The sequence below is a fragment of the Pristis pectinata genome, chromosome 11 (genome assembly GCF_009764475.1).
Source record: "Pristis pectinata isolate sPriPec2 chromosome 11, sPriPec2.1.pri, whole genome shotgun sequence".
Taxonomy (NCBI): Eukaryota; Metazoa; Chordata; class Chondrichthyes; order Rhinopristiformes; family Pristidae; genus Pristis; species Pristis pectinata.
Window position 1 is genome coordinate 25514276 of NC_067415.1, and position 21463 is coordinate 25535738.

Here is a 21463-nt window from a genome sequence, read left to right on the forward strand (position 1 = left end):
TGTTTAGAAATGCAACCAGATATCAACGAATGTATGAGCAGCAGAAATTATTAACAATTTCCCCTAAAATTCAGTAAGACGGATTTTCTTTGTATAATCTCTGGAGCTCTCCAATCCCATTTTCCCATTATTTATTATTTTTGCATTCCAGGGTTTAAAACTTTGATGACTGCCTACTTTCTACATGTTTTTTTTTCATACAATGGGATTAAAATATTAACAAACTGTGATAACACAATGAACACAGTCAAATTCAATTGAAATTGTCATAGGCATTCTTTAGACTTAAAAGATAAAAGGCATAATGTTATTCCTAATAAGGAAATTCTTGTTGCCTATAAAACTACCCACATATTGCAAATAAGTGCTATGAATTAAATGTTACTACAGCCTATTGTGATGTGATAACAACGTTCAACATGTTAGAGAGCATGAACAAACCTTTAATAGTGTTTATGCTTACAATTCCATCAATTATACTTAATTTAATTAACTTTTAGCAATTTTTGTTAAAACTAAAGTAAAAGTATGAAATTTAATAGTTTAGCATCTTAGCAACTACATATAATGTAGCCTCAGACCACCAGCCTGCTGGTCTGAAGCTGCCTCTCTCTGAAAATGTACATCATTACCAAATACTGGGTTGGCTGTGTTGAGCTGGCTGCCTTGTGCAAGGGAAATTGAGAACTGATATTTGAGGCCTTGGTTTAGTTGATGAGATCTTCCACTAAGCCACATCAACTGAAATGAAGATGAAAAGTTATTTTCTAGTCACTTACTTAAAAGCCCACAGAAATGTCACATTGTTGCTCAGAAAGTACATTAAGGAATGAATCTGGCACAACAATTAAAGATTATTATAGAATCAAATCAATCTTGTAAATTCAAAGTAAATCTAAACAATGCTATTAAAATATATTTCAGTAAAAGCATGAAGGCATTGCTTAAGCCGATTAAAAATTTCTTTCACAATGAACATTAAATGTGTTGATCTCTCTTTATCTTTCATTGTAATGTTGATAAAAACAGCAGCATCAGGTGACCGTGCTAATATACAAGTACGTTCTTGTAAACAGATTGAGGAAGACTGAACTTTATACCCTTCAGAAGTCTGCCTGGTTTGTTGACCAGAGATAGGATTTTGGTTGAAAAGCGCCAAAAACTAGATATTATGGGGCAAATGTCAGACTCCGTAAACCATTATAAAATTAATATCAAAAACTGCAAATGCTGGAAATCTTAAGAAAAAACTGAAAATGCAAGAACACTTAGCAAGTCAGGCAGCATCTGTCGAAAAAGAAACAGTTTCATGTCTGGGACCCCTTTGTCAGAACAGGTCCCAGATGTGAAAAGTTTACCGTTTCTCTATCCAAAGATGCTGTATGACGTGCTGTTTCCAGCATTTTCTGTTTTTATTATAAAACAAACACGACAGGATATCCAAAACTTTTTCAATAATGAGGAAAAAAAAAGATATTAACTCGTTCAATAAATTGTTATTGTGGATTGCTTTGTGTTCAGCAGCAATTGTACTCATTGGGAAAACAAATTGTCCCATTTTACTGGATAGAAAATAAAATATAAAATGAAGCTGCCCATCTTTATTAAGGTTTAAGTAGCTACACATAAAAAAATACATGGTCCCAAGTTTATACAGCTCCAGGATTTCATCTCAATTGTTTCAGTAATGCCCTTGCACCCTCCAATTTGTCAATTAACAGTCCTGCAGGGTTAAGAATGACTTCTCGAAGGCTCTGCAGGAACTTACCATTTCATGGCACTTTTAATAGAGATGAAGCAAATTTGTGACCTGCAGAATCTGCCACGGCAGCAGAAGAAATCTCTTGACAAGGTAGGCCAGTTTGGGATGAATGTCAAGGTACAAGAAAGTGGGGCAAGTGAGAGTTAGAGGGAAGGGTACTGAAGGAGGCACTAAAAGAGAAGGGATTCAGTAACAGGGAGGATTGAGGGAGAATGAGAAGGGTGGTGAGAAGGAGGAAGTTGACAACGTTTTCTGTGCCAAAGCCCACCTGTATATGTGTGTAAATGAGTGCACGTGGACAGCAACATGCATACCCACTTACCCACCACCTCCTGTAATATAGCTGTATCCACCAGTGCTCAGGCCATATCCATAACGTTCACCAAGGAAAATTGGCTCTTTTGGATTGTAGCAGCTCAATAACCTTTGGAGTCTTGGGATGCTGAATTAAAGAATAGTTAACCATTAGCAAATGCACAATGTACCATTATGACAAAGTAGAACTACTGTCTTACAAAATCTCATGATCTTATATACTTCTGTAAGGTCACCACTGAGCCTGCTATGCTCCAGGGAAAAGTTCCAGCCTAGCCATCCAAAGTTAGAAACTTTTTTAATTTTTATATTTGTGTAAACCTTTTTGAAGTTTTTTTTTAAGATGTCTTTGCTTATCAAAGTATTTAAAACAGTTGAAAGTCCTGGGAGTGGAAACTCAGCATACACTTTTGGTCTGAGACTCGCTTGCCACTTGTGACATGCTTCACTTCGTATGAAGCTTCTTAGGGCAGTATCAGGTAAGGCAATTCTTTGGGGTAAGTTTGCTGAAATGGAGTATATTAGCCAAAACAAGAGGTTGGACAAACATGGATTGTTTTCTTCTGGAGTGTCAGATGCTGAGGGATGACCTGATAGAAGTACACAACATTATGAGAGGCACAGCTTGGGTTGATGGTCAGAATCTTTTAGCAGGGTGAAACTGTCAAATATTAGAGGGCATTGATTTAAGGTGAGAAGGGGCAGGATTAAAGGAGATTTGCAACTTTTTTTTTACACAGGTGGGTGCCTGGAATGTGATGCCAGGGGAGGTGGTAGAACCAGATACAATCGCAACATTTAAGAAGCATTTAGACAGACACACGAACAGGCAGGGAATAGAGGGTTGCAGACTACATGAGGGTAGATGGGATTGGCATCATGTCGGCACAGACAGACAGCTGAAGCACCTGTTCCTGTGCTGCAGTGTTTTATGTTCTATAAGTAAATAATAGTAGTTTTTGTTGATCTCTTTTAAGTTGGTAGAACAAAGAAGCAGAGGGGAAGCAGGATGGGGACTTCAGAATTGGGTGGCAGGCTTTGAGATTTGGTGGTAGTGCATATGTCCTCATCTTCTGAAACTAGTGGTATTAAGGCTGGGCAACAACCCAAATGTGCCAATGACGGCATTGAAGATGCATTTGTAGAGGGAGACCAGTACTCTGAAGAAATAAAGAGTCTGAGTCACAGTTTTCTGTAAATACACTAAGTCTGCAGTGTCACAAAATTGTGCAAGAGCCATAAGCTAAGAAACATATTACACAAAACCACATGATGGCATCATAAGCAAATACAAATGTTACAAGTGACTAAAGTTCATTGGGGGTGTTTTAAGTCACAGATCATTTCAATCGTCATTACTGGGAAGTCAGAAGGCAATTTCCATTATTCATAACAGGAGCTTATAATGGAAAAAGTATAGAAGAGTAGCAATCAGATCAGAAGAGTAATCAGATCTTTGAAGACTGAAAATGCACATACACTACACTTTTAGATCAATTTACCCAAGAACCAAAAGATACATGAAACAGTGAACATCACAGTGGTGCTGCAGGCAGTGTTACTGTTTCAAAGCTCTAGTGACCTGGGTTTGATCTTGATCTCTCGTGCTGTCTTTCTGGAGCTTTGTGACTGTGTGTGTTTTCCCTAGATGCTATGGTTTCCTCCCATATCTCAAAGATTGGTGGTTGGTAGGTTAATTGCCCACTGTAAACTTTTCCTGGTATAGGAGAATTGGGAAGCACTTGATGAGAACATTAGAGAAAATGGGTTACAGGGAGATGAGTAAGGGAATGGGATTAATGCAATTGAGTAGATTCATTGGACTGAATGGTCTTCTTCAATGCCATAAGCAAATATGAGAATTGCTCAGCAAATAAATCCATCTCATTGTTATCCTCATCTCACTTCCTACCATCTTGTCTCCTACCCACTATTCCAATCTGAACAGGAAACTTCATTAACTATTAATGCAATAAAAAGAAATAGCATATTTAATTACAAATACATGCGAGAGCATATAGATCTGGATTTTCCTGAGTGGGACCTACTGCTCGCACCCATAGCCTGTACTTTCCATTCTCCTAAATATACCTACTCCAGTTCTGGAAGCCTGATCTGACTGGACTAATTAGTCCTGAAACCAAGCAGTAAAGTCTTGAGTGAAGGTAGGGCTTTAAAGGAACAGGCAACAACCAGCTCCTTTGGAAGCCTGACAGCAGCAAAGCTACACCCCATCCTCATCTCAGTTTCAAATGGGCAATCACTCATGTTGACACTATGCTTCTGCCCAGTTTTATACAACTCAGCATTTGCCCTGTCAATCCCTCTTACACTTTATATTTCAACAGAATCTCATCTCAGGTAGGCCCATCTCACTCAATTTCTCATCAAAAGATAAATTCTTCATACAGGGATCTATCTGTTGAATCTACACTGTACCAGCTGAAAGATAAGACATGGAAAAGAAAATCCTACATACCTACTCCAGGGTTGCTGAAAGTGCACTCTTATAGTGAGACCTCTTTGCTCCTATACTCATAATTCTTGCGTTCAAACCAAACATACCACTCGACTTTCTTATTGCTGACTGTACTTATACATTAACATCTTGCATTTTGTGTTTCAGTACTCCACATCTTCAGTTATTAGTTTCTCACCACATACAAGGTATTATTTGGTTCTTCTTCTTACCGATAATTTTATTTGTTCCCAGATCATACAGAGGATTTGACTATTACTAATCTGATTCCTCAAGGACCAGTGCTGTATCCCAAGCTTATTTACAATCTACGCTAATGGCTTAAATGGAAGAACAGATTTTAATGCCACCAAGTTGTCTGACAAGACAAAGCTGGTTGGGAAAGTAATGTAAGGCATATAGTCTGCAAAAGACAAATTAGTCGGTAAACAGATAGGCAATGGAGTTCGATTAGGGCTTATTTTTCTGGATAATAATGAGCACATTGGAATGATGCCTTACACCAATAAGATGCTCTGTTGGCAATATATATTTTAGTGTCACGTGTGCATGTTGCTTGAAAGTTGCAGTTTCTAAAATGTTGTTACTGTGTATTATCATATTTGTTTGTGGACGTTTAATAGAATATGGTTAGTGGTGTGACTGGGTCAGGAAAGAAACTGGAGTGGTAATACAGTAGTGGCGATGAACAACTTTGAATCTGCTGGCACTATTCATTGTTATTATCAAGTTAACTACAATTAATACAAAAATCAAAATGTGATGCATTTGTCTAAAGTTTTTAAAATTCCCAATTTTGTCAAGCAATGATAATTAAAAAGGAACCCCGAACTGAAGTAAAAACAAAATGAAAAATAAGCCCTAATCGAACTCCATTGCCTATCTGTTTACCGACTAATTTGTCTTTTGCAGACTATATGCCTTACATAACTTTACTTTCCCAACTAGCTTTGTCTTGTCAGACAACTTGGTGGCATTAAAATCTGTTCTTCCATTTAAGCCATTAACATAGATTGTAAATAAGCTTGGGATACAGCACTGGTCCTTGAGGAATCAGATTAGTAATAGTCTGCCAACCTGAAAATGATCTGCTTATGGCTACTCCCTGTTTTCTGGTCTTTAGTCAAATTTCCATCCATACTAATATATTACCCTTAACATAGTTTGCCTTGAGCCCTTATTTTATGAAAATATCATCCACTGTTTCCCCTTTATCTATCCCATTAAATACGTACTAAATAAACCAGTAGATTTGCCAAACACATTTCACTTTCATAAATTAAAACAGAAAATGCTATAAATATTCAGCTTTCAGACAGCATATGTGGAGAAAGAAGTTTCAGATTTCCAATATCTGCTGTATTTTTTATTATTCCATTTCATAAATCCATCTTCACTGTATAATCATATATTGAATTTCTAACTTATAATAATGGATTCTACCATTTTCATGACAACTGATTCCAGAATAAATTCACATCTGTCTCTTATTTACATTCTTTCCCCTTTCTTAAATAGTCATATTATATTTGGTACCATCCAACGAAACAATGCAAAACTGAGTGAATTTTGTAAAAGCATTTATGAATCCGTAGTTCCTTCAGCCACTTTGTTTGGAACCCTAGGATGTTGGCTAACTGGTCCAGAGGCTTTGATAGCTTAATTTCTCCAGTACTTTTTGATCGATAACATTGATTACTTTAAGTTCCTCACTCTCATTAGACTTGTTCTTGTTAGAATCTACTTTGTTTCATTTCCTAATCTAAACATTGACAGCCTTGTGTCACTTCCAATTAAAGTTACTTGCATCTCAAGACTTACTCAAATAGTAATGAGTTTGAATACAGAAGTTAGTCTGGAATGATAGCGGGATGGGAGAGAAGCCACTAGAAAATCTGACACATAAATTGGTCAGTAAACATAATGAATGTCTGAAATGGGATATCTCCCATTCATCTGTGATATATCGACTTAGCCATTACAACAAAACCTGGAGGTATGGTTAAGACAAATCTCAATTCATTATATATTCAGAACATCTTTTTTCTGGGTAAGAGCTCACTCTTACCCAGACAAATGGAAGTAGAAGGCCTATGGACGCCAAGCTTAATCATCTTGGATATGCAGGGAATAAGGTAATATGATACAATTGTACAATCCAGGATCCTGAGGGGCCATCTAAGAAGAAGGACAACCTTACTTAGTGACTGTGCTATTGGTACTTAAGTTTAACAATAATAGTGCATCAACAGGTAAGATGGTGTAAGATGAAAACTAAAGGCAGTTTATCTCAATGCATTCGTAACAAGATAGTGGCACAAAGAACAATAAATGAATTAAAGCCATTACGATGATATGATTCCAAATGGACAAAGGCTCAATACAAAGTACTCCAAAGTAAGAGACATTTGAAAATCAAAATGATCATGATGATTGGAAATGGAGATGTCAGGGAGTGCGGGTTCTGAAATGTAAAGGATGACATTTGGGCATTAGTCAGGAATGATCTGGGCTCAGAGGAACATGATGCTGAATCAGTATAGGTGGATTAAAAAAAATATACAAAGGGCAGATAATGGAGTGGGAGTAATATATGGCCTTCCTAATCATTGAACAGAGTAAAAAAATAAAGTAACAAATAAAAAAAAATTGCTGGAAACACTCAGCACATCTGGTAGCATATGTGGAAAGAGAAACGGAGTTAATGCTTTAGGTTAAAGGCCATTCATCAGAACTGGGAAAAAAAACAAGTATGTTTTTAAGTTGCAAAGAGAGTGGAGGAGGGATGGTCCGATTCACCCCTGTCTGGGCCACTGAGAGTTTCCAGTATCTTCTGTTTTTACTTCAAATTTCCAATAATGCATTTTTTAAAAATTTCATGGAAAAAATAATACCTCATAATAAAAGAAATGCAAAATTGCCTCAATGTTTTAAAGTTTTCTGTCAAACTTGTATTTATCCAAACCATGCAAGAATCTAGTGGATCTACCATGTTGCTTAACATTTGATCCTGTGATACAATAGTTCTGGGAGTCTAATTCTTTCAGCGTTTATTTAAAAACAAGAGCTGGAAATACCACCCTTGCAAATACTCTCCAGATCACACAACATCTGGACCCATAAAAACAGTGAAACACTGACAATCTGCTATCCGATTGTTCACAAATCGTGACGTTCTGCATTTGGCTCACTGGGTGATGATTCTCATGTCCCTTTAAACTTTCTTACCTATAAGAATATAAGAAATAGGAGCAGGAGTAGGGCCATCTGGTCCGTTGAGCCTGCTTCGCCATTCAATAAGATCATGGCTGGTCTGGCTGTGGACTCAGATCCACCTACCTGCCTTTTCCCCATAACCCTTAATTCCCCTACTATGCAAAAATCTATCTAACTGTGTCTTAAATATATTTAATGAGGTAGCCTCTACTGCTTTCCTGGGCAGAGAATTCCACAGATTCACTACTCTCTGGGAAAAGCAGTTTCTCCTCATCTCCATCCTAAATCTATTCTCCCAAATCTTGAGGCTATGTCCCCTCATTCTAGTCTCACATACCAGTGGCAACAACCTTCCTGCCTCTACTTATCTACCCCTTTCATAATTTTCTATGTTTCTATAAGATTCCCGCTCATTCTTCTGAATTCCAGCAAGTATAGTCCCAGGCAACTCAATCTCTCCTCATAGGCTAACTCCCTCATCTTCAGAATCAACCTTGTTAAACTCCTCTGCACTGCCTCCAAATTCAGTATATCTTTCCTTAAGTAAGGAGACCAGAACTGCACGCATTACTCCAGGTGCAGCCTCACCAGTACCCTGTACAGTTGCAGCATAGTCTTCCTGCTCTTAAATTCAATCCCTCTAGCAATGAAGGCCAACATTCCATTTGCCTTCTTGATAACCTGTTGCACCTGCAAACCAACCTTTTGTGATTTATGCACATGCACTCCCAAGTCCCTTTGCACAACAGCATGCTACAATCTTTCACCATTTAAATAACATTCTGATCTTCTATTTTTCCTTCCAAACTGGATGACCTCACATTTACCAACATTGTACTCCATCTGTCCAGACCCTTGCCCACTGTTTAACCTATCTATATCTCTCTGCAAGCTCTTCACATCCTCTTCACAATGTGCTTTTCCACTCAATTTAATCTCATCAGCAAACTAGATACGCTACACTTGGTCCTCTCTTCCAAATCTATAATGTATATTGTGATCAGTTGCGAGCCCAGCACCAACCCCTGTGGCACCCCGCTCACCACTGATTGCCATCCAGAGAAACATCTATTTATCCCAACTCTCTGCCTTTTATTGGTTAACCAATCCTCTATCCATGCCAATACCTTACCCCCAACTCCATGCACCCTTATCTTAAGGATAAGTCTTTTACGTGGCACCTTATCGAATGCCTTCTGGAAATCCAACTATACAACATCTACCTGTTCCCCTCTACCCACTGTGCTCATTATATCCTCAGAGAACTCCAGTAAGTTTGCCAAACAGGACCTGCCCTTCCTGTATCCATGCTGTGTCTGCCTGATGGAACCATTTCTATCCAGATGTCTCGCTATTTCCTCCTTAATGACAGCTTCAAGCATTTTCCTGACTACAGACATTAAGCTAACTAGCCTATAGTTACCTGCCTTTTGCCTACATCCTTTTTTCAACAGTGGCATGATATTGCTGTCTTCCAATCTGCCAGGACCTGCCCAGAGTCCAGAGAATTTTGGTAAATTATCCCAAGTGTCTCTACTATAACTTCCACCATTTCTTTCAGTACTGTGGGATGCATCCCATCAGCACCAGGGGACTTGTCTACCTTTAGGCCCACTAGTTTGCTCATCACTACCTCTTTAGTGACAGCGATTGTACAGAGTTCCTCACCCCCCATCGCATCCGTAACATCTCCCTTTGGCATGTTAGACGAGTCCTCCACTGTGAGGACCGACACAAAATAGTCATTCAAGGCCTCAGCCATTCCACATTACCCAATATTAATTTATCCTTCTCATCTTCCAAGGGATCTACATTCACTTTAGCCACCCTTTCCAGCTTTACTGTTTTTATATTTTGTGCTAGTTTACTTTCATAATCTAGCTTCCCTTTCCTTATTGATTGCTTAGTGGTTCTTTGTTGTGTTACGGATCAGATTGCTATTTGGTGAATGTTCCTTTAAGACATAGTACAGTAGAGTAGTGGTGTGTGTGTGGGGTGTCATCACGACAGCAAGATTACAACGTGCTGACGTTTTTGCTTGGAGGCTGACTGCTGGTCTCTGTAACAATGGATGAAGAACAATAACTGTGTCTGTCACTACAATCCATGTCTGGATTTTTGAAGCAAACAAGTGGAGTCCACTTTGTCGTTAACCTGTAGAGGGAAACAGGTATTTGTGTGGACGGCCATGTCTTGAATGTCTTTCGGGGTGGCAGATACTTCAGAACAAAGCAATGGAGATCATCAATGACTGAGGTGTCGTATGGGTTCCATCGTGGAACATTTGGATTTCGTAACTTCTCTCTATATTCTCTCTACATTTTCTCTTCAGTCAACAGTGGTTTTGCAAAAGCGTTTGCTCACGTTTCACCTTATGACTTGCTGAACTGAACTTTGAGAACTATTCCTGGACTTGGGAGTTTGGGAATTTGCCACACACACACTTTGAGTTTAGTTTTGGGGTTAATGTTTAATATCTAACATTTTTTTTTACTTTTCTTGTTATCATAAGTAGTTAATAATAAAATAGTTTCTAGCACTTATACATGACTCAGTGTGTTTCTATTGCTTTTTAAAGTTTTCCCAGTCTTCCAAGTTTACGCTACTCTTGGTGACTTTGTATGCATGAGCTTTTAGCTTGATGCCTTCTTTTATTTCCTTAGTTATCCAAGGCTGGCTCTCCCCACCCTTACTGTCCTTGCTTTTAACTGGAATATACTTCTGTTGAGCACCGTGAAAAATCTCTTTGCAACTGTCCCACCATATAGCCCGTGTTCCCAATCTATGCTAGCCAACTCCTCCCTTATCCCGTTGTAGTCTCCCTTGTTTAGGCATAATACACTGGTTTTAGATCGAACTATCGCACCCTCCATTTGTATGAGAAATTCAATTATAATATGATCACTCTTTCCAAGAGGATCCCTAACTACAAGATTGTTAATTTTACCTGTCTCATTGCACAGGACCAGATCTAAGATAGCATTTTTCCTTGTAAGTTCACTGACATGCTGTTCAAGAAATCTATCATGGATGCATTCTATGAAGTCCTCTTCAAGATTGCCTCGACCAACATGCATCAAATATTTCTTGGTTAATTGCCTGTGCCACTGTAATGTTATTATTTGGTGGGCTATACACAACTCCCACCAGTGATTTTTTTCCCCCTTTCCTATTCCTCATCTCTACCCAGATGGACTCAACATTCTGCTCCTTATATCATCTCTCACTATTGCCCTGATCTCATTCTTAATTAAGAGTGCTACCCCACCTCCCTTACCTTCCTGCCTATCCTTCTGTATTACCTGATACCCTTGGATATTTAATTCCCACTCATCTCCACCCTGCAATCACATTTCTGTAATGGCCACTAAATCATACCCTTTTGTACTGATCTGTGCCACAAGTTCACTGACCTTGTTTCGAATACTACGGGCATTCAGATAAAGTGCCCTTAGATGCATTGTCCTTTTAGGATCTAGTGACCTTTGTGTCCTTTGCGTTCGACTTTTCTGTACTCCACTCTTACTTTTCTCTTTTCTAACTTTTGCTCTGGTCTCTGCTTTGCTTCCCTCTGTCTCTCTGCATGGATTCCCATCCCCCTGCCATATTAGTTTAAACCTTCCCCAACAGCACTAGCAAACAATCCCCCTAGGATATTGATCCCAGTCCTGTCCAGGTGTAGACCATCCAGTTTGTACTGGCCCCACCTCCCCCAGAACAGGTTCCAGTGCCCCAGGAATCTAAAACCCTCCCTCCTGCACCACTACTCAAGCCACACATTCATCCTAACTATGCTGCTATTCCTACTCTGACTAGCACCTGGCACAGGTAATAATCCTAAGATTATTACCTTTGAGGTCCTACTTTTTAATCTATCTCTTAGCTCCCTAAATTTGGCTTGTAGGACCTCATCCTGCTTTTTTTTCTACATCGTTGGTACCTACATGCACTACGACAACTGGCTGTTCACCCTCCCCTTCCAGAGTGCCCTGCAGCCGCTCTTAGACATCTCTAACCCTTACACCCGGGAGGCAACACACCAACCGGGAGTCCCATTTGTGGCCACAGGAGCTCTGTCTATTCCCCTTACCATGAAATCCCCTACCACTACAGCTCTGCCACTCTTTTCCTGCCCTCCTTTGCAGCAGAGCCACTCACGGTGCCATGATCCTGGCTACTGCTGCCTTCCCCTGATAAACCACCTCCCCTACAGTATCCAAAGCAGTATGTCTGTTTTGGAGGGAGATGACCACAGGGGATTCCTGCAGTACCTTCCTGTTACTGCTCTGCCTGTTGGTCACCCATTCCCTATCTGTCCCTAGGCCTTTAAACTGCAGTGTGACCAACTCACTAAACATGCTATTCACAACATTCTCAGCATCGTGGATGCTCTAAAGTGAATCTATGCGCAGCTCCAGTGCCGTCATGTGGTCTGTCAGGAGCTGCAGCTGGACACACTTCCTGTCATCAGGGACACTGGCAGCCTCCTTGAGTTCCCACATTGCACAGGAGGAGCATAACACGGGTCTGAGCTCACCTGCCATGACTAAAAAATTTTGAGGGAAAATAAAGAGACAGAAAAAAAGAAAGAGGACCTACCCTCACCTTACCTTAGTGCTGCTCGCCTTCATCACTAAGCCTGGTATTCACCAAACCCCACACTTAGAAAACCAGCAGCACTTTGACTAGACATCAGCCCCTCCCAAAATGGCCACTCCACTTGACCCTTTTTATTGGCTGCTGTTAACTAGCCAATGAGCCGATCAACTATTAACAACTGGCAAATGTGCCTCTTTTGGACTCCTGCAAGGTGAAACTCCCAAGCACAAACACAAAGACTCGCCTCTTTCCAAATCTCCCGCTCCAACTCTCACTCCAGCTCCTGACTCCTGCAAGGTGAAACTACCTATGGTGGGAACCGGGGATCTATTCCCACACTCTTATTAACTCACCAACAGGGCCATGTTCCCACACGCCTTTTAAACTCACTGGGACTCCATTCCCACACTCATTTTCAACTTGCTGGGGCCCCACTCTCACGGTCTTATAAAGGGCTCTGGCCCCACACTCCCCTTTAAACTCAATAGGTGTTATTTCCCCTGCTCTATTTAAATTCACCTGGTTCATTGAAAAAAAAATTATTATACTGCTGAGCAACATCTATAAAAAGTGAATTATAAGTGGGCTGGATGATTAATAAGAGTCTGGAAAACCTGCCAGTCCAGCCCAACAAAATCCTAAAGGGGCCAGATTATTGGAGTTTAGTGTACATTAGCATTCCTTCATTGTTATTGTATCAATGTCTTGAAACTCGCTCCCTAACAGCATTGTGGGTGTATCTTCACCACATGGACTACTCATTATCACTCAAGCACAATGGGGTCAACAAAAACTGGCCTGGGCAGCATACCCATGTCCTATGAATGAAAAAAACAATTAGAATCCAACAGTGCCACATGACATCAATAATGTCAATAAAAGTAGCACTTGCTGTTTTACCTTTTTATGGTTTTGTGAATTCGCTGATGATGGATGGAATTCCTGCTGTCTACAGGAATTGCAAGTGTCAGATATGCAGCATAAATAATGTGGACCTTTGTAGTGCCTCCACACAGCAAACTTTGTAGCACACTTACCGATGGAGCAAAGTGTTTCAGTGGCTGAGCAGGACAAGTTGGAAATGAGTAAAAAGTAGTCAAATATAAAACTTTTAAGATGATACTTAGAGATGAAAAGAAGGAAACAAACTTGAGGGGTCTAGGAAAGTAGTTCTGGAGTACAAGGGGATGTGTTGGCTGAAAATTCTGAATCTGATGACTATGGAACATGCTTGAAGCTGTAGATAATAGAACAGATGGTGTATGTATGGATGCAGAATTTGCCAAGGTCCTGCTACTTGGAGTGGAAAATCAAATTTAGTAACCAGAAAGAAATGCTACTAAAATTGTAAACACCTTCAAGTAGTAATGGTTACAGATCCAGATTCCTGTGTTACTACTGCTAGGTGACCATTCATTATACATGAGATTTAATGATGGATGGTGTCTCAGGCAATTCCAATTCTGCTCTCACCCGAAAACTATTTAACTTTTCTATGTCTACTTACTACTTTTTAAAATTTGAAAGCAAAAACTCTGGATGACTTTCCCCTGCCAAGGCCACCTGTAGTACATCAATGCACTCTGCACCAACCCAATGTAACTGCACTGTGTGATGAATTGACCTGTACGATCAGTATGCAAGACCTCGCTACAAGTGACAATAATAAACCAATACCAATAACAAAATTAACCTGGCTGAGATACGCAAAATTAACCTGGCTGAGATACATGATAGAAGAATGAAATCCAAAACCTTATGTCTTGCAATCCTCAGTAAACTGCTCGATTTTTCAACTGAACAACTAAAGAATTTGGCAAGAAACTACTTTTGAATAGACTTCCATTAATTTACCTGAATTTATACACACATATTTCATTGTAGCAATATTTAACTTGCAAAGTAATGCTTTTAGAGAAAGAAAAACAGAGGAAACAAAGCCTCCAAACTGCTACTCCCACTCATTCTACAGCCTCTAGTTTAAAGAAAAGCAACAGGACTTGTGATTCTTCTGTAATGGTTTCATATTAAATGCTATTTTTCTTTAATTTATTTTTTTAAAAAGGATTTTATTTAACGTTTTTTCTTTCAGTAATTATGCATCTACCTGTCCTGTGGAACTCTTGTGCAACTGGGATTTGTTCCTATCCAGATGGTTGTCACTTAAGTTGAAAATGAAGGCTTTATGTTTAAGGTTGAAAACAATGACTTTCCAGATCAGGCTCTCCGTGGAATAAATATTGAGCTTGTATGAGTCAATTGATTAACTTGCAGCTTGATATATGAATGTGCTTCTTGGTTGAATGGCATATAAAACAGGAGCACAGCATATTAATGCAAAGGTTATAAAAGGAAGAATTACTCCCAATTTAGAGCTGAAGTACTCTATCACCCAATAGTGAGTTTAAGGCAACATTCTACAGCAGTCTGTCAAATTATTGTTTTGAATGGCCTAGGTTAGCTATCTTTTTCCCTGGAATTTATTGTTTTGATAATATGTGGGTGTTCACTTGCAGTTTAAGTTTAGAATAAGAGCAATGTGATTTTTCTAAAATTTCACATGGGTCCCTTCATAAAAATACAGCAAAGCAAGATAAGAAGTATATGTCTTAAAATGGCTTGGTTCAACACCGTAGACTGCAAATACAACAGAGAAGTTTGTAAACTTGCAATTATTTTTCAAATAGACCATATTTCAATTTAAGAGCTTAGAATGCAAGTTTTCACAGTTTGCCATCCTCAAGTTCTGTGCATGCATCCAACTAGGAATATACTTGCAATTCTGTATATAACAGAGTCTCAGACAAATAGTACCCCAAAGTGTTCCTGAATGAAATAGGAATTGCTGTTATCATTCTCAGACAATGCCGATCTGCAATACAAAATACTCCTAATGTTGCTATACTCCGCAATGTTATTCATATTAGAGCATTCTCTCTAAATAAGGGGCACTTACTTCTACATTTTAAATACTTCAATAAAGCAGAAATTATTTTTAATTAAAAACAACCTTGAGACACTGATAAAAGTGCTTCCTATCCTTATCATTAAATCATATCCTGCCTAAGGATATCAAAATTTGCAGGAAAATAAACATAACTTATAATTCGACATTTTGAGAACCGAAATGAAAACAGCTTATCATGAAAGACTAAACTAACTATGCTTTAAAATTTAAGATGAATTCATAGTCAACTTTGATGAGTTGTAAGAATGTACCCAGAAATGATCCCCAAAACAAGAATATTATTACTAATATCTGATTCATTGTGATATCCTTCAGAAGAAGAGAATTCCCCTCACATTAACAACACGAGATTATTTCTTAAAAATAAAATAAACTCAAATATTTAAGTCTTTTTTTATTACAATCATTTTTTGTTATTGTTCCAAATTACTTTGAAGTTGATTTAATTCTACGTGTCTTGTGATAACAATGATTTGCAGTTATGTTAGTAGACTAGCTGCGAAACCCTCCAGAAACCTACCTGCTACTTTGTTGACCCCAGGACAAAAGCCAGCCAGTTACCTCACTATGGATTTTGATTAAGTAGCTTGCTGGAGTTAAGTAAATGAAGCATGGGCTTTCAAATGCAACAGGCTCCCCTCACCATTTTAGAGAAAACTATAGATAATACAGCTCCCCTTCTGAAAATTAATATCTTCTTTCAGAACATAGAACAGTACAGCACAGTACGGGCCCTTTGGCACACCATGTTGTGCCGACCTACAGTACATAAACCACAATCTATCTACCCACCTTTCTACTTCACCTCCCATAACCCTCTATTTTTCTTTCATCCATGTACCTATCTAAGAGTCTCTTAAATGATCCTATTGCATCAGCCCCTACCACTGTTCCTACCCCCAGCAGTGCATTCCAGGCACCCACCACTCTCTGTGTAAAAAAAATCTACCTCTGACATCCCCCCTGAACTTTCTTCCACACATCTTAAACGGGTGACCTCTAGTATTGGCCATTACTACCCTGGGGAAAAGATGCTGGCTGTCCACTCTGTCTATGCCTCTCATAATCTTATATACCTTACCTGTCATCCTCCGTCTCTCCAAGGAGAAAAGCCCTAACTTGCTCAGCCTCTCCTCATAAGCCAATCCAGGCAGTATTCTTGTAAATCTCCTCTGTACCCTCTCCAAAGCTTCCACATCCTTCCTCTGGTGTGGCGACCAGAAATGAACACAATATTCCAGATGTGGTCTAATCAGGGTCTTTTAGAGCTGCAACATTACCTCTCTGCTCTTGAAGTCAATCCCCTGGCTAATGAAGGCCAGCACAACATAAGCCTTTTTAACAACCCTATCGTCTTGCATGGCAACTTTGAAGGACCTATGTACTAGAACCCAAGATCTCTCTGTTCTTCCACACTGCTAAGAATCCTATCATTAACCATATACTCTGACTTCAAGTTAGATCTTCCAAAGTCTATCACTTCACACTTCTCTGGATTGAACTCCATCTGCCACTTCTCTGCCCAGCTCTGCATCCTGTCAATATCCCGTTGCAACCTACGACAACCTTCTGCACTATCTACTACACCACTGACCTTTGTGTCATCTGCAAACTTACCAACCCACCCTTCCATTTCTTCATCCAAGTCATTTATAAAAATCACAAAGAGCAGGGGTCCCAGAACAGATTCCTGCGGAACACCACTAGTCACTGATCTCCAGGTCGAATACTCCCCTTCAACTAACACCCTCTGCTTTCTGTGGGCAAGCCAATTCTAGTCCACTCAGCCAATTTTCCATGGATCCCATACCTCATGATCTTCTGTATGAGTCTACCAAAGGGAACCTTGTCAAGTCCCTTACTAAAATTCATATATACCACATCTACACTACATCTACCGCTCTACCTTCATCAATCTGTCTTGTCATTTCCTCAAAAACCTCTATCAGGCTCGTGAGGCACGACCTGCCCTTCACAAAGCCACACTGACTATCCCTTATAAGACTATGCGTCTCCAAATGCTCATAAATCTTGTCCCTAAGTATCCTCTCCAATAGTCTGCCCACCACTGATGTAAGCCTAACTGGTCTATAATTCCCAGGATTATCCCTTTTACCTTCCTTGAACAATGGAACAACTTTGCCATCCTCCAATCCTCCGGTACCACTCCTGTGGCCAGAGAGGACTCAAAGATCATTGTTAATGCTCCAGCAATCTCTTCTTTCTCTTCCCATAGTACCCTGGGGTATATCCTATCTGAACCTGGGAACTTATTTATCCTAATACTTTTTAGTAACTCCAACACTGCTTCTTTCTTAACCTCAACATGCTCCAACACATTTGCCTGTTCTACACTAACCTCCCCTTCATCTAAGTCTCTCTCCTCGGTGAACACTGAAGCACAGTATTCATTTAGGACCTCCCTCCCCTACCTCCTTCGCCTCCAGACACATTTCCCCCCCCCTTATCCCTGAACAGTCCTACCTTCACCCTAGTTCTCCTCTTGTTCCTCACAGATGTGTAGAATGCCTTAGGGTTTTCCTTACCCCTACTTGCCAAGGCCTTCTCAAGCCCTCTTCTAGCTCTCCTAAATCCCTTCTTAAGCCCCTTCCTGGTTACCTTATGACCCTCAAGAGCCCTGACTGATTTTTGCTTCCTAAACCTTAAATAAGCTTCCTTCTTCCTCTTGACTAAACCTTCCACCTCTCTTGTTAACCATGATTCCTTCACCCAGCCATCCTTACCTCGTCTCAGTGGGACAAACCTATCTAGAACCCCATGCAAGTGGTCCCTAAACAATCTCCACATTTCTGCAGTGCATTTACCAGAGAATATGTGTTCCCAATTTACACTCCCAAATTCCTGCCTAACACCATTGTAATTTGATCTCCCCCAATTAAACACTTTCCCCATAATGTCTGCTCCTATCCTTGTCCATGGTTATGCTAAAGGTCAGGGAGTTGTGGTCACTGTTCCCGAAATGCTCACCCCACCGAGAGAGGTCTATCACCTGACTAGGTTCATTGCTTAGTACCAGATCCAGCATGGCCTCTCCTCTAGTCGGCCTGTCTACATACTGTGTCAGGAATCGTTCCTGGACACACCTAACACATTCTGCCCCATCTAAACCTTTTGCACTAAGGAGGTGCCAATCAATATTAGGAAAATTGAAGTCACCCATGACAACAACCATGCCTACTTATCTGCTTCTCAGTGTCCTGGTATCTACTTGGGGGCCTACAGAATACTCCCAATAAAGTGATTGCTCCCTTCCTGTTTCTGACTTCCACTGACTCAATAGACGATCCCTCTATGATGTCCTCCCTTTCTACAGCTGTGATACTAATTAGCAATGCCAACACCCCCCCACCACCCCTTCTACCTCCCTATCTCTTTTGAAACATCTAAACTCCAGACCCTTAAGCAGCCACTTGTGCCCTTGTGACAGCCAAGTCTCTGTAATGGCCACAACGTCGTAATTCCACGTACTGATCCATGCTCTGAGTTCATTCACCCTTATTCTTAACACTTCTCGCATTAAAGTAAACACATTTCAACCCATCTAACTGACTGCATTTATGCCCCTGCTTATCCTTCCTCACATTCTCTGTACACATCACATCTACACCAACTGATCCAACAACTAATCTAACACTCTGGTTCCCATCCCCCTGCCAACCTAGTTTAAACCCTCCCCAACAGCTCTAGCAAACCTGCCCGCAAGGACATTGGTCCCTCTCAAGTTCAAGTGTAACCCGTTCCTTCTGTACAGGTCGTATCTACCCCAGAAAAGATTCCAATGATCCACAAATCTAAACCCCTGATCCCTGCACCAACTCTTCAGCCACTCATTTATCTGCCTTATCCTCTTATTCTTTCCCTCCCTAGCGCGTGGCACAGGCAGCAATCCAGAGATTACTACCCTTGAGGTCCTACTTTTTAACTTCCTTCCTAACTCCCAAAACTCACTCTTCAGGACCTCATCCCTTACCTTACCTATGTCATTGGTACCAATGTGTGCCACGACTTCTTGCTGCTTACCCTCCCCTTAACAATACTGTGCACTCGATTTGAGATGCCCCTGACCCTGGCACCTGGGAGGTAACATACCATCTGGGAGTCTCTATCTTGCTAACAGAATCTCCTGTTTGTCGCCCAACTAACGAATCGCCTATCATTATCGCACTCCTCTTCCCCCCCCCCCCCCCTTCCTTTCTGAGCCACAGAGCTAGAGTCTGTGCCAGAGATCCGACTCCTGTGGCCCTCCACCGGTAATTCATCCCCCCCAACAGTATCCAAAACGATATACCTGTTATCAAGGGAAATGCTCACCAGGGTATCCTGCACCGACTACCTATTCCTTTTCCCCCTCCTAATGGTCATCCAACTCCCTACATCTTGCACCCTAGATGCAACTGCCTCCTGGTTACTCCTATCTATCATCTCTTTAGCTTCCTCAATGACCCAGAGTTCATCCAGCTGCAGCTCCAGCTCCCTAATGTGGTCTGTAAGGAACTGCAACTGGATGCACTTCCTGCAGGTGTAGAACTCAGGGACACTGGAGGTCTCCCTGACTTCCCAGTTGAGGCCTGATAGCACTGAGGCTGCTCATGATAGCAGGCTCAATGGCAAGAGCATTTGACTACAGAAAATAAGTAATATAACTTCATCATGTTGAGAAAGACTGGACTTCCATGGTGTTAACGTGGTGTAACCATTGTTAGCACTCTGGACTCTGAATCCAGCGATCCGAGTTCAAATCTTGGTGGAACCTGAACCTTTGAAGTGGCATGGTAGTGTAGCGGTTAGTGTAACGCTATTACAGTGTCAGTGACCTGAGTTCAATTCCTGCCACTGTCTGTAAGGAGTTTGTACATTCTTCCCGTGTGTCTGTGTGGGTTTCCCCCGGGTGCTCCGGTTTCCTCCCACATTCTAAAGATGTACAGGTTAGGAGCTGTGGGCATGCTATGTTGGCACCAGAAGAGCAGCGAAACTTGCGGGCTGCTGCCACCACGTTCTCAGTAACGTAAAAAGACACATTTCACATGTGTTTCGATGTATGTGTGACTAATAAATAAATATTTTATCTTATCTTAAGAAGTCAACATTTTTTTTTACAGGAGTTGCATACAAATCAAAAGAAGTAATTATATCTGGCTAGGTATCCTAGGATCTTTTGTTCAATTCCTTCAGTCTCTTGCAGTGAAACTGAACTTGGTGCTCACAAAAATAATTAACCAAGTAGTATATCATCATAAAATATGGCTTAATGATTCTGAAATAGAATCCAAGACCCAGGAGGTGATATAGTTTTACAGAATTCAGTTTTATTGTTCTGTAAATTTATTTTTTAAGAAATAAATGATTTTGCAGTTTAAACCTAATGGCAGAGAGCAATCCTTGTGGTGCTCTCCTTGAAATATCCACTGAAGCAGCAAGCCTGGTCAGTACTTGGATGGATGATTACATGGGAATATCAAGTCCATTAGGCTATTTGCTAGGGGAAACTGATGATACAACCAGCAGACTGAATTTGTGACTTAATGAGAATACCAGCCAATACTGCTGTATTTAAAACAAACATAATAGTGATAATGCTGTAGGTTCTATCCAAAAATATCAAAAGCAAAGTTTGTGCATTGCAAGAGTTTTAAGTTTTGAAGTAACTTCATAATAAATCAAAAACAAAATTATGAAATAAAACTGGCAAAGCTAATAGGAAAAAGGTTTAATAAATGAATCAGAAAACACGTAAAAATGGTAATGGAGAAACTACTGAGACAGAGGGCAGATAAATATTCAGTACCTGCTAACTTCTACCTTAACATATAAAAAGTTTTTTTTCTAGTTTTAGTATGAAATTGCCCTCCATCTTTTCCCCACCTCCAGGCAATTTTCTTATCATTGTTTGTACCTCTTCTGTGTTGATCAACCTTTCCTTTCTTTCTCTGTTTCATGTCCTATTTTTGTTTCTGTTTTCTTCTTCAATTTAATCCTTAACCTGATGTATCCATCTCTGCTTGTCCTTTCTCATCTGCAAACTTGCCTCACACACCTCAATCCTTCCCACTGAATTTCTTTTATGGTTTGCAGAAACACAGCTCAAATGTGAAGTACACAGTAC

General features: G+C 40.2%; 1 protein-coding gene across 2 annotated transcripts in view; it reads right to left on the reverse strand.

The window, feature by feature from the left end:
• The window catches only part of b3glcta (beta 3-glucosyltransferase a), a 141829-nt gene that overhangs the window by 10883 nt on the left and 109483 nt on the right, over nt 1-21463 (reverse strand). For both annotated transcript variants that reach the window (XM_052026306.1, XM_052026307.1), the window contains one exon: nt 2085-2204. In XM_052026306.1, the coding sequence (XP_051882266.1) occupies nt 2085-2204 (120 nt within the window). The remainder of the gene's footprint in view (nt 1-2084; nt 2205-21463) is intronic.